Source organism: Felis catus, chromosome E1 (assembly GCF_018350175.1).
Source record: "Felis catus isolate Fca126 chromosome E1, F.catus_Fca126_mat1.0, whole genome shotgun sequence".
In the NCBI taxonomy this organism is placed as follows: domain Eukaryota; kingdom Metazoa; phylum Chordata; class Mammalia; order Carnivora; family Felidae; genus Felis; species Felis catus.
Genome location: NC_058381.1, coordinates 38,210,129 through 38,224,158, shown reverse-complemented (window position 1 = coordinate 38,224,158; position 14,030 = coordinate 38,210,129). Strand labels below are relative to the sequence as shown.

At 50.7% G+C, this 14,030-nt stretch overlaps 1 protein-coding gene across 2 annotated transcripts in view; it reads left to right on the top strand.

Annotated features, from left to right (window-relative positions):
- PLXDC1 (plexin domain containing 1) overlaps positions 1–11,808 on the top strand; it is a 63,580-nt gene extending 51,772 nt beyond the window's left edge. Inside the window, exons 11-14 of one of the 2 annotated variants that reach the window (XM_011289170.3) lie at positions 155–290; positions 6,736–6,771; positions 9,022–9,182; positions 10,436–11,808. In XM_011289170.3, coding sequence (XP_011287472.3) covers positions 155–290; positions 6,736–6,771; positions 9,022–9,182; positions 10,436–10,555 — 453 coding nt within the window. In that variant the 3' untranslated portion in view covers positions 10,556–11,808. The remainder of the gene's footprint in view (positions 1–154; positions 291–6,735; positions 6,772–9,021; positions 9,183–10,435) is intronic. The other variant, XM_045044386.1, reaches the window with a different exon arrangement.
- The last annotated feature ends 2,222 nt before the right edge of the window (positions 11,809–14,030 follow it).

Below are 14,030 nucleotides of genomic sequence, written 5' to 3'. Positions count from 1 at the left end.
GGTTAGTTTACCATGCTTGAACCAAGCACGGGAATCTTAAGTTTTCTGGCCGCTGAGGGATGAAGGGGCCCCCTCCGTCCTCCCGCTCGAGGGCTCTCTTCTGCATAGCACGCTGGCCGGTGAGGTCCAGGGTGGCGCTGGGTCTTTCTTGCAGGCGGAGGGCAGGACGTGTGAGGACTTCCAGGACGAGGGCCACTACTCGTCCTCCCCCAACGGCTCCTTCAGCCCCTTGGACGGGGACCTCACCACCACCTCCTCCTCCCTCTTCATCGACAGCCTCACCACCGAAGGTAAGGCCTGAGCCCCAGCGGCGAAAGAAGCCATGGGAAAGGGCTACCACCCTGGGATGGGACATCACAACTATTCCTGCCAGGGATTAGCTCAGGGGATAGGAATCGCCTTGACTTTCACAGATGAGGGACCTAAGTCGCAGAGAGCTGGGCTCGCGTGCTGGGCAGAGGCAGAGCCAGGTTTCAAACAAGTGGACTCCGTGCCCGGACTCCAACTGCTGTGCTGGCCCACATCGGGACTGTGGGATGGAAGTCACTGTGGCGAGGGGAAAATTACCGTCCCGGCTCAGGGCCGGGTGTTTTATATATAGTCCACCTCAGTTCATCTCAGTAGCACTCCCCGCAGAAAGCGTGAGGTCTTATCAGCCCCGCAGCAGGTGTGAACTCAGTCCACACACTCAGACGTGAGAGAAAGGTTGCCTCATTTTTCTACCGTGGTGTTTCTGGCTCTGAACCCTTGCTCGGGGGGAGTGGTGGACCTCCGCTGTTCTGGGGCTTGGCTTCCTGCTCCTGTGACCTTGTGTGGACAGAGGGTCAGAGTGGGGGCAGCTGTGTCCCAGAGGATGGCTGGTGATCCGTGCCTGCCTCTTCAGGATCTGGCTGTCCCCGGGGACTTCCGCCATCCTAAGGCCTGAGGGTCTTGCACCTGCCAGAGGTACCACACAGCATCCGGAGAAGCCTTGTGCAAGCCCCTCCGGGATCCTTTGGCTCCCACTGAAACATTCCTGTCCCATCTTTTTTCGGTACATCACCTCTAGGTTTTAGCCCTTTTTCCTTAGGCTCAGAATGAACGATGTGGGCTCTTACCACCTCCACGGAGCCACATAAAGGGACAAATGGAAGAGAGGAAAGGAGGAAAGAAAAAGCCAAATGTTTGAAAGCATTATTCAGCCACAATCCCATTTTGTGTGTGTGGAAAAGGGCCCGTAGGGGGCAAAGTCGGTTACTCGGGGTCGCGTGAAAGGTAAGTGGCAGAACGGTCCTTCCCTGGTGCCCCCTGCCTTTGGAACTGCAGCCTAGACAACTGGAGAGCCAGATCCCATGGATCCGGCCAGAGGGAATCCTAGAGGAAAGGGAAGAAATGACAGGCGGTCTAACATTTTGAGGGGCCCAACCATGTGCCAGGTAGGGTGCTAACGCTGTGCAGACATTAACACTCACTTGGTCCTCCTAACAGTCCTGCGCGTCAATGATGTCAGATCCCCATGTTACAGAAGAAACACAAAGGTTCAGGGAGGTCAGTGACTTGCCCAGGGTCACACGACCAGGAAGAGGTGGTCAGGTCTCATTTGGCTCAAAAGCAGCAATCTTGTCCCTCGACTGCTTTCCTTGGTGCTGGAAAAGAATTTTTTTTTTTTAATTTTTTTTTCAATGTTTTTTATTTATTTTTGGGCCAGAGAGAGACAGAGCATGAATGGGGGAGGGGCAGAGAGAGAGGGAGACACAGAATCGGAAACAGGCTCCAGGCTCCGAGCCATCAGCCCAGAGCCTGACGCAGGGCTCGAACCCACGGACCGCGAGATCGTGACCTGGCTGAAGTCGGACGCTTAACCGACTGTGCCACCCAGGTGCCCCAAGGAAAAGAATTTTTTAAAGGTCTTTGTGGATTCGGGGGACTGGAGAAATAGAGCAAAGGGTGAACAAGCAAGGCACATCAGGTAGCTTCCATTAATCTAAAATTGCCCAGAGGGAGCTGGGTAAGGCTGGGTATTGAGAGCAACTCCTGGCTGCTGCAGGGGAGACAGGGGTTAAGTGTATTCAATGAAAAAAGAAAAGGAAGAGATGGGTTGCCCTCAGGAGTTTGTAATTCAGTCCAGGAGTTGGAGTCTATCTTGGGGTACAAGGAGATGTGAACGAAGGGGATACAGCCAAAGGGGCTCGCCTGGGCAGCACAGAGCCAGAGAGCAGCGGAGTTAGTGGGAGCAGGATGCTGGAGGGTGCGTGGACCCCTCTGGCACCAGCCAGGCACAGGAGCAGAGAGGGCCGGGGGGTGGGGGGCAGGAAGTATGGGGCTGGATTTTAAGAGTTTTCGTTTGCAATCGAACGGCACCCACTGAAGTGAACCAGAATGACCTCTGAGTAGCAAGCAGCTGCCACAAAGCCCATGCATTTTATTACAAGCAGAGCCAGGCCCTCCCCCAGAATAACTGTGTGTAATCTAAAGGCTCATCTGATGAGCAGCTGAACGGAACACCCCGATATAGCAGCAAGAAGTGACAACTCACTCAGAGAAACGACCACTCATTCAATACACATCACACACACTTCTTCACTTTGTGAGTCTTCACGGGACTCTACCGCAATCCACTAATTGGGGAGCCAGTTTGCTTTCCGTGGGCCCCCAACAAGATGGCAGCCGGGAACCAGCCCTTGGCGAGTGGGAGAAAAGCTGTTGTGGGCACAGCGTGGCCACCTGCAGTCACTATGGGAGGGACGGGCTGTAGGTAGCACTGGGTCTTTTTTGTCTGCCAGTGGTAGATGTGGACTGGGCTATAGTGGATTTTCAATGGTTTAGATTAGAAACAAACTGATTTGAATCAAGTTAATTTTCCCAGTGATGTTTAGGGTGATGTTGGTTGGTTCGACTAGACAATTCATCATTTTCCACTTGCAGTAACAAAATAGACTCAGAGTTGTTTTCAAATCCCTTGTTGGGGTGCCTGGGTGGCTCAGTCAGTTAGGTCTCTGACTTTGGCTCAGGTCATGATCTTATGGTTTTGTGTTCAAGCCCCATATCGGGCTCCATGCTGACAAAGTGGACCCTGCTTGGGATTCTCTCTCTCTCCCTCTCTCTCTGCCCCTCCCCCCACTCATGCTTACTCTCTCTCAAAATAAAAAAATGAACTATAAAAGATATTTTTTAAAATCCCTTGTTTATTGAAATCTCTGAAGAAAACATCTATTAATAGGTCTACAATTTTCTATTTGTTTTGTTTTACTTTCACTTTTTAGGGGTGCTTTGTGAATTTAATTTTTATAATTATCTCATAATTAAATGATGACTTACATGGTTCCAAAGTCAAATCTAGAAAATCAGGTATATGCAAATAATTTTACTTTCTAGTTTTCTCCCCTCAACCCAATCTTCTTTTCCCTATAGGGGGAAATTTTTTTTTTTAATGATCTATAGTTTATTCCCCCATTATCCAGTGTGTTTTTTTTTTTTTTTTTTTTTTTGGAGTTCTACTGGGCTTGTACTGGTATGAATTAGCAAAACGCAAGATTTTATCAACCATCTCTTCTGAACCTTATAAACTCATCAGAGACTCTGGTCCATACGTGTGTATATATAAATAACAGCACCTCCCAACGAACACAGAGACTCTTTGGAACATTTGCCAATTAACAGAAAGCCAATTCTCCCCTCTCCCCAAATGCTTGCAAAATTTGGAGCCCCCACTGTTCACTTCTCAGTGGAACTGGCCCTGTGGCTAGGGATGTTGGAATTCTATCCCATGTTTATTGAACAAAAAATACATTTCTTCATGTTTTAGCTTCGTTTCAAAAAAGGAAAAGATTGACTTTGTTTTCTCCAGGTACCCCTCTCCCACCACCACTGGATAAAATGCAGTAGCCTGTATCTTAATACCCCAACCCTACCCACTCCCTTGTCCTCCCTGGTATCAGTATCGTCTACTGGAGAATTTAAACTCACTTCTGCTGGAAGCCGTCAGCTGTGGAGGGGCAGAGTCTAGTTGCCAGGTCAGCTCCCTCTGACCTCATCAGCTGTTATAACCTTGGACACTTAACTCTTCCCCCCAAAGATGAGTTTTCAGACCGGAGTGATTTTCTTTGGGAGTTTTGTTTTGTTTTGTTTTTTTTTAAACTATCTTTCAGGATATAAAGTAGAATTACAAGCTCACCAGAGTCCTGTTAACTTCATCAAAAACTTGTCTGACTTCAGCTCCCATGAGGCCAAAAATTTTGCTTGACAAAGGGATTTCGCCAGAAAATGATTCCACAACAAGAATTTTTAAGATCAATGTGATTTTTTTTTTTTGAGATTTCAAGATTTATTGGAAATGCATAGCACAGCAGGAAGCCACATCCAGGCACTGGGAGTGTAAATATGCTGCATGTTGAGGGATTTGCAGTGCAGGGAAAAACTGGGACCTGAGATGTAGAAACAGATACCAAAATGCAGTAAGACACAGAGGAGGACACACCCACCTGTCCTCTGGAAGTGACAGGGCCAGGATTGGGGTGAGGCAAATGAGGCTCTCCACTCAGGTATAAAATTCAAGGAGTCACCAAAAAGAAAGCAATAATCAATATAAATAATATTTTAATGCAATATTTATAAAAACAAAAATAGGGGAGTTTGGGTGGCTCAGTCGGTTAAGCGTCCAACTTTGGCTCAGGTCATGATCTCACGGTTCATGAGTTCGAGCCCCGTGTCGGGATCTTTGCTAATAGCTCAGAGCCTGGAGCCTGCTTCAGATTCTGTGTCTCCTTCTCTCTCTGCCCCTCCCCCATTCACACTCTGTCTTTCTCTCTCTCAAAAATAAAAAAACATTAAATAAATATTTAAAAAAATTTTTTTTTCAACGTTTATTTATTTTTGGGACAGAGAGAGACAGAGCATGAACGGGCGAGGGGCAGAGAGAGAGGGAGACACAGAATCGGAAACAGGCTCCAGGCTCTGAGCCATCAGCCCAGAGCCCGACGCGGGGCTCGAACTCACGGACCGCGAGATCGTGACCTGGCTGAAGTCGGATGCTTAACCGACTGCCCCACCCAGGCGCCCCTAAATAAATATTTTTAATAAAAATTTAAAAGTTAAAAAACAACAACAAAATTGATGCCAAAAATTCCACAATGAACAACACATCAAAACTTCAAAAAAAGACAGAATGGGACCCTGCTTCACTGTGTGAGCTAATCCCAGGCCTACAGAGGGCATTTCGGGGGTGGGACTTTTCAAAGAGGAATAGTGAAGGGGAGGAAGTCTATTCCCTGCAGGAGGAACAGTTTATGCAGTGACACAGAGGTCTGAGAGGTCTCCAAGGTCTCGGGAGTCTTGGGCAGCTTGTTACGGCCACTGCCGTGGTGTTGAGTTGTGGTGAAGAGGAAATCTTGTGTGACAAGAGGAAAGAAGAGAGGGGACAGATTGTGAAGAGCCTTGAACATCTGTGAGCAAAGGGGAATCAGTAAAAATTTTATTTTATTTTATTTTATTTTATGTTTTTAAGTTTATTTATTTTCAGAAAGAGACAGAGTGAGAGCAGGGGAGGGGCAGAGAGAGAGGGAGAGAGAGAATCCCAAGCAGGCTCTACACTGTCAGCACAGAGCCTGATGCAGGGCTCGAACTCACGAACCTCAAGATCATGACCTGAGCCAAAATTAAGAGTCAGATGCTTCACCCACAGAGCCCCCCAGAAGCCCCCCACCTGTAAAAGTCTTTAAAATGACATGGGCAATGGAGGTGCAGGAGGGAAAAAGGAATGAAATGTACCTTATAGGCGACACACTCCGGGTTGTTCAATTTGTTTCACGTTTCGGTGCTTCAAGCAGTAACCCTCTGTCCTCTAGAGCATTCTCCTGACATGGAACTCTTGCTTGCCTTTCCCCGGAGAATCTTTGGGGAAGAATGGTCAATCATCGGAACTTATGTAGGAAACCACAAGACACACACCTGGCGCTGTAGAAAGGGTGTTGGCATGAAATCTGTCCTTCGAGTTGTGCGTGGGGAGGGGGTGGTCTTCCAGCAGATCTGAACTGGTGACACACCCTTTCCTCAGCTTCCCGGGGGCCCGTAGGGGAAGGAGAACAGGAAAAGTCCTCACCCAGGCTTTGCAGGCAGCCATCCCCCACCCCCAGCCTTATCTCTTACCCTCTCCACCCTCCAGCGGCACTGCACTGCCTTTTATTTCTCTGACTCTGGGCCTTTGCTCGTGCTTTTTCCTCTGCCTGGAACCCTTTTTCCCCAGCCCCACATCTCACCCCTCCATCTTGACACCCTTTGTCTGGATGAGGCCCCCAGTCAGAGCTCCATTTTGCTGGGTTTTGTCACTCTATCTCTCCTGCTTGTTAAATCCCTGAGGGCAGAGACCGTGTCTACCCCCAGTACCCTCTCCCAGTGCTCAACTCAGTAGTTGGCGTCCAATAAATCCTGCTTGGATGAATGAACACAAGACTAGGAAAAGTTGGTTTGCGGACTTCTGTCATTACACTGCTGTGTGACTTTAAGCAAGTCACCTCCCCACTCTGTGCTTCAGTTTCTCTGCCTCTAAAATGAAGGCGGAGGGGCGCCTGGCTGGCTCAGTCAGTAGAGCATGCGACTCTTCATCTCAGGGTTGTGGGTTTGAGCCCCACCTTGGGTGCAGAGAGGACTTAAAAATTAAATGAAAAAAAAAATTAAATTGAGGGTGGGACTAAACCTCCTTAAAGTCCCATCTGGACCTAAATGATTCCACTAATCTTATGCCTTCTCTCCTCTTTAAAGACGACACCAAGTTGAATCCCTATGCAGGAGGAGATGGTGAGTACTGAGCTGCCTGCCCTGCACCTTGGACCACCCCTTACCCCTGCTACCCCCCAGAAGAGGGTGCATCAGTCACCTGGCCTCTTTGCTTCCGTTCTGAGGTGGGGAGGAGGGGAGCAACGGCAGCCTGAGCTTCCCAGACCTCCTGCTGGGCTCCTGGGCAGGGGCCCACTAGATGGAAGGAATGTGTCTAGACACTTGTCATCAGCCAGGAACCTCCTGTAGATCTGTCTTGAATCCTCACTGCCCTGAAAGCATCGAGAGGAGAGAAAGGCTGAGCTAGAGCAGGCACGGCAGCGCGGGGCCCCTCACCCTTGGTCTCTTGTCCCCACTGGCCTCATGGTCCATGAAGGGTGGAGAGTAGCTTTTCCCACATCAGGTTTCCTTTGATTCCCAGCCTGGGTTGGCAGAGAGTACACAAAAGTTGTCCACCCCAATTTTTGTAGGCGCCGGAAGTTGGGGTCCTTTGCTCCCAAGATTACCTGGGAGGATAATCTCTCCGGTGATGTGATGCGGCCCACCTCCCCTGCCCTTTGCCCAGAGCCAGCTCTGGCCCTTGCTGCAACCACTGCACGGGGGAGATGAAAATACCTTCCAGCTCTAGGGACTGGGAGGTTGTTGTCCTGGGTTCCCGCAGGAGAGGAGAGGCTGTTAAAGCAGCATAGTTTGATCCAGTCTCCCACCAGAGGTGAAGCCATTACTGCTCTGCTCTGCAGCTGGTTTGAGTGTGTGTTGTGTGTCTGGGGCGGGGGCTGGGCCACATTCCCCTTGCTCTGCACCACACGCTCATCAGCCCCAAACCCTGACCATCAGATCACCAGGGTCACTTTGGGCTGTGGGCTGACTGCCAGGTCAGGGGAAGCTAGCTTGGGGTGTGTCACCTCAACTGTCCCACCTGTTGGCAGATAGTGGCACTGACCATGCATCGGAGTGCCCCGGGGACAATTTCCCTACTTGGGTTTCCTCTGCTTACAGAGAAGAGGGGTTGGGGAGGACAAGGATTGGAATGTATGCAACATCCCATTAAAAACCCCCACCTCCTGTTGATTCTCATTCCACCCACTAGCTCTGTGAAAAGGATTTGAGGGGCGCCTGGGTGACTTAGTCGGTTAAGCATCCAACCCTTGATCTCAGGTCAGGTCTTGATCTCAGGGTCGTGAATTCGAGCCCCGTGTTGGACTCCACAATGGGCATGGAGCCTGCTTTAAAAAAGAAAAATGATTTCTTTTGCTTATGTGCTCATCTGTCTTTTTCTACTTCATTCTCTCCACATCCCTTTAGGGTAGGGAGCAGAAACAAATAGCCACCACAGGCAATAAGGGAACATGGGCTTCTTAGTGGTCGGCGTGACTGTGTCCTTGAGCAAATCACTTTACTTCTCTGTATTTCCATTATCCCAGCCGTACAAGAAAGGGGTTGGACTAGATGACATTCCAGCTTGATAGTCTACAGCAATACTCAGTCTCCTCCTTGGGATGTATCTCAAATGCTCAGGGTGTTCTCAGAGATTGCCTACTGGTATATGAGCCTTCAGAGGACCTGATTCATTCTTTTATTGAGATCCTACCATGAGGCCCGCCATTTTTCCTAAGAGCTAAGGACACAGAGATGAATAAGACACCGTCCTTGCCCTCCAGGAGGCCACAGTCTGGTAGTGGACAGTGATAAGTGAAAATATGGTCATTTTGTTATCATAATGGCTAACACTGAGGTCATCCAAGACACCAGCCCTGGTCCTCAGCAGTTGACGTGAATTATCTAGTTTTGACCCTTACAATAGCTCTATTAGGTAGTCATTATTATCCTTCATCTACAGAAGTGATAAGTGAGACACAGAGAGGTTATATAATTTGCCCAAAGTCATGCAGCTAGTAAGTTAGCACACCCTGGATTTGAACATGCCGCCATACTCCAGATCCGAAACTCCTCACCATCTCATACCCTTTGAGGATTCCTTAAAGGCACTTGTGGCGCGAGTATTGGAAAAAACTTCTCTTGCGATCCGTTTTAGGAATTTGGGCAACTTTTAAGTGATTTTGGAAAACCACCTGAACCATGCCAAGGGCAACATAAATGCTATGCTCATGACTCCACCCACTCCTTCCCCACCTTTTTACATATTTCATAAGCAGACCCTGAGGTTCTTCTAGATTTCATCTCTGAGATTTTGTCAGAACCTGGGGCTTCATGGCCCCACCTTCCCTGCTCCCCTGTGGCCACTCCCTACCCTAAATGGTCTCTCCACAGGCCTTCAGAACAACCTGTCCCCCAAGACAAAGGGCCCCCCCGTGCACCTGGGCACCATCGTGGGCATCGTGCTGGCCGTCCTCCTGGTAGCAGCCATCATCCTGGCTGGGATTTACATCAACGGCCACCCCACCTCCAACGCTGCGCTTTTCTTCATCGAGGTCAGTGTTGAATTTGGCCACAGCTCTGCTGCCTGTCTGCCTCTGCGTCAGCATGTCCCCAGCCACTGGGTGCCTGCCTCTCCCCACCTCACGCCTCACACCCACATGTCCGACTCCTCTTCCTATCTGGGGAGACTTCATTGACTCCATCCTGCACACTGTGCACTGGCTGGTGCCCCTTTAGTCCCTAACCCCGAGGGCTCCCCCGGGAGTGCGGCACCCCTCCTGTCCTGTTGAGCAGCCCGTCTGCCTTTGCTCCCCCATTTGTGAAATCAGAAGAGCCTCCAGAGGAAAGAAGGCGAAATCACTAGGGGTTGTGCAGCCCCTCCTTAATGATTTGCGGTCTCTCACCCCCATATTCCAGGCCTGGTGTTTATTCAAAGCCATAATGGAACCGGGATCTCTGCCTCTTTGCCTGCTCTGGGGGTTTTTAGGTTAGAATTGACAAGGCATGATGATCCCAAGAGTTGCTCTCTCTGGGAGCTTTCGTTGAGGATGCTATGATTTGGAATGTCTCAGAATTCTGAGGAAGCAGCTCAAAGTGCAGCTTGGGAAGTAAAAGCCAGCCCTCTTCTCTCTGGGCCACGGGGGCTCAGCAGCTCCCTCCCCTGTCCTCCGCTCTCAGTCCCTCCCAGCTCTGCCTGTGGTCCATTAGTGCTGCCTCTGTGCCCACAGTCTTCCCCACAAAGGTCACAGGCCCATTGACCTCATCAATCAGAGGCTCAGGTGGTGCTTGCGAGGGGCTTTCCTCTTTGTTTAGAAGCCCCTGTTTCTTGTAAGCCCTAACCAGTCCTAAGTATCACCCAGCCCCAGGGATGTTGACGGAGTAGGTCTGAAGTAGGTCCAGGAATCTGCATGTTTACAAACTCCCCAGCTGACTCTGCTGCAGGACCTGTCCTGCCATGACTTCTTCAGAACCTCCCAGATCATTCCATCTCTCACCTACTGCCTCACTTTTCAGTCTCTGGGCTCCATGTACGTTGCTCAGGCTCTTACAGTCTTGCAGTCAATGCCACGAGCGGCGAAATGACCTCCTCTCAAACTCCTCGGGCTCCCAGGAAGGTTCCCAGCAGTTGATGGATCACAGTGGGGAGGCTTCTGGGGAGGAGGGCCCTGAACTCCACCTGGCTCACAGTAGGCCCCCAGCACCCTTGTAAACAGAGTCTCGGTGCTCAGCACTGTCCTCGGGGGTGTGGAGGAGTCCCAGGTGGGTGAGGCCGTGCCCGCTGACTCTGCGTCTGTGCCCCCGACAGCGGAGACCTCACCACTGGCCAGCTGTGAAATTCCGCAACCACCCCAACCACGCCACCTACACGGAGGTCGAGCCCTCGGGCCACGAGAAGGAGGGCTTCGTGGAGGCTGAACAGTGCTGAGAGCACCCGGTCTCCCCTTGGAAGGACAGGAAAGAAGACCCCGGGACCCCAGAAAAGACCAGTCAAAAGCAAAGCGGAGAAGTGACTTTCCTTGGCTTCCTCTGAACATGTCCTGGCTGGGAAGATGAAGATGAGTCCATGGCTTGTGTCGCCAGAGCCACAGTTTGGCCATCACACCCCATATCCTGAAGCAGGGGGCAGAAAAGCAACCACGTGAGGTTTTTAAGGGATGACAACCTGATTTCATCCTGTTTTGATGTAAGGGGTCTCTGTCCCCTTCTGGGTCTCTCAGTGGTCTCCTCGGTGGTACTGCCCCAGGGGCCCCTCCCACCTGGAGATGGCCAGACACCCTGCTCCGGTCACCTAACGCCCCTCCGTGTGACACAGAGGCCAAAACTCTAGATTGGGGCGGCCCCATCCCAGGTCCATAGACTCCAGAGCTGGTCCTCATGGCTATGGATTCAGTGTATTTTCCCCAGCCTCTGTGGTTCTGGAAGTCTGAAGAAGTTCTATCCATCTGTTAAGCACAGGTATGGCTTTGTATGGCAGGTTGTCATCAGAGGAAAGCCAAATGGGAGGACACAAAACAACTGGGGTGGGGGGAGTTGCATTTACCCTCTCTCGACTGACTTATCCTTTCTGCTGGCAACCAGTCCTTCACAACGAACGTGCGTGCAGCCCACATCATGGGCTTTACCGCAACTGCGGCCCAGCCTTGACCTGGTGAGTCGTGCTGTGTGTGGCCGCATCCACGGTGTGGGGCTCTTGATTCCAATGGCACGTTCGACGGCCATTGAATTCACTGGCCTGGCCTGTCAGTGTCAGCAGGTACCTTCAAAGGCAGGGCCTGCCAGACTAATTCTTTTCTTCCTCTGAGCTGAATGTTTCTAGCCACTAAAGAGAAGAAACAGGCTGGCAGGAGGGCTTCTGGAGACCTACTCGGCAGGGAACTTCAGTTGGATTCTGTTGAGGAGCAAAGCGGCCGGAATGGATAGGCCAGAGGAAGCCGGCACGGGCAGGAAGGACTTTCCACGCGACCTTGACCTGGAAAGTGGCTTCCATCTTTTTCCAGCTCCGGTGGAAGCTTTTGGAGCAAAGAGCTAGGCTCGCAAACTTCACCTGGTTTTAAGGGAATTCTGTCCCAGGGATGAATTGTGGCTGCTTCCTGAAGAGCCTTTACACTTAAAATCCATAGCTCAACCTCATTCAAAGTAAAGAAGAGCAGCAGCAAATAAATGTTAAATCAACCTCTACTTTGTCACGCCCCTTTATGCGTATCGCCGTGTCAGTGTCACCCGGGACACTGCAGAAGAAAGAAGTTAAAGTACAAGGCCTCCTGAGGTGGGGGTAGGGAGTCTGCCAATAACCAGACACATGGGAACACTTGACCCAATGTTTTCCAGACGCTTCGTGATTTAGCCTCAGTGAGGCCACTATTGACAACCCACGTGGGGAAAATGCTGGATATATATATAATATACATATTATATTTATAATATATGCATATAATATATAACCATAATATATAATATATATTATATACGATATATGCACATAAATATTTTCCCATAAACCAGACAAGGAAGAGCTATGGAGAGGGTCAGAATCTGAGAAAGAAAAAAGTGTAACCAAGAGAATAGGGGTCCTTTCCAAGCTTCTGAAGGACAGAAAGGTCTATAACTGAGCTTTCTTAATGAGAGAAGAGCAGCCAGGCGCTAAAATGAGCTGGGCTCCCAGCACTCCCGGCTGGCAGGAGGGTGATTTTTGCCCTTGCCTGTCTAGCAAAACATCTATGACCTTTATGTGTCTAAAAAAGCCAGTGGGGCAGTTCCTGTTGTGGCCCAATGCAGGGCACAGCACCATTCGCCCCCCCCTCCCCAACTCCAGCAAGCTTCTTCCCAAGTGGGAGCTCTGCCCACTGTTCAGGATTCCTGAAGGGAAAGAACATGGAGAATGAAGAAAGGCGTAGGGATTCGGTGAGGCCTGTGCCGTAGCCCCCGCAGGTGGAGAAAGCTCGGGATGCCTCTGCCAGGTCAGAGCAGGCCTGGCTGACCCCTGTGTTGACAGTGGTGACGGCAGTGGAGCCGTTTGGCAGCAGGTGGCCTTGTTTGTTTACAGCAAAAAGAGCTAAAAATGTGTCACTAGGAGAGGCCCCTGGACATGAAGAGTCTTTAGATTTCTCGAGCCAAAACACATAGCCAACGCTCCTGAGTTATAGAGGCAGGCATCTCACAGAGTTAACACCAGTTCCCGGCTACCCTTAGGATCTGTGACAAGATAAGCATTTCTTAGACTCGGGAGTTTTACACCAAGGTTTAGAGCAGGTTAGCGGGGGTGCTCGAGAGAGCCTCACTCGGAGAATGAGTGGCCAGAAGGAGACACAGGGGTCTGGCGGTCAACCCTCCACGTTTGGCTGACAGTCCAGCAAAGCCAGTAGCACCTCACATAAGTGCGCGATCAACCACACAGGGCTTGCAGACTTCCAGGACCTTCTGCCCCACCGGCAGATAGTCTACTAGGAAAGCAGGTCGTTGGCAGGTACCTTTCCCACGTGGTGCCTTTGGGTGTCCTCACCATGATCTCACTGCGGGGCGGGAGGGCAGGATCCGTGGGAGTTCGCCGCGGCGACAGGAAGCTCCAACCCTATGAAACAGGGCTCTGGGAAGCTGTGTCGTACCCAGAAATCGGAAGTTCTCAGGGAAGCTCTGTTTTATATCAGAGCTCTTTTTTTTTAATTTTTTTTTTTTAACGTTTATTTATTTTTGAGACAGAGAGAGACAGAGCATGAACGGGGGAGGGTCAGAGAGAGGGAGACACAGAATCCGAAACAGGCTCCAGGCTCCGAGCTGTCAGCACAAAGCCCGACGCGGGGCTCGAACTCACAGACCGCGAGATCATGACCTGAGCCGAAGTCGGCCACTTCACCGACTGAGCCACCCAGGCGCCCCTATACCAGAACTCTTAAGAGAGCCCATGTGAGGGGGAGAAGAGGAATGCAGAGGCCGGGTGTGAGAGGGGCCCTGGGTCAGGCTGACAGCACCAACCATACTCCTTCAGTCTGCTGCCTCCAGATGTGCGGGCTTGTCCGGGAAGGTCCTGGGGTTTCGGATTCTAGAACATGAGCACATATGAGCCGAGCCATCAACCCCAGCACCAGGAGTGCCCCAGGTATTGCAGACGAGGTTTCCAAACTCGAATGACTGGCCATCTCCCTCCCGCCAGAATCAAGTGCCACCCGCTCACGCCAGCAGGCCTGCGATGACACTAGAGGCCACTTTTTCATGTCTCAGCCTGCAGCCCGAGGTTGAGAATGTTCTTTTGTCACCATCAGAGGTCCTCTATGGACCACTAGAAGTGAGTTTTTCAATTTGTGTGTCTTAGCAGGGCTCCCCTGTGTGTGTATATATTTAGGCATGCATACACATATGTGCATACACATGTACATTTTGTTGCTGAAAACACTGGATGGAGCTGT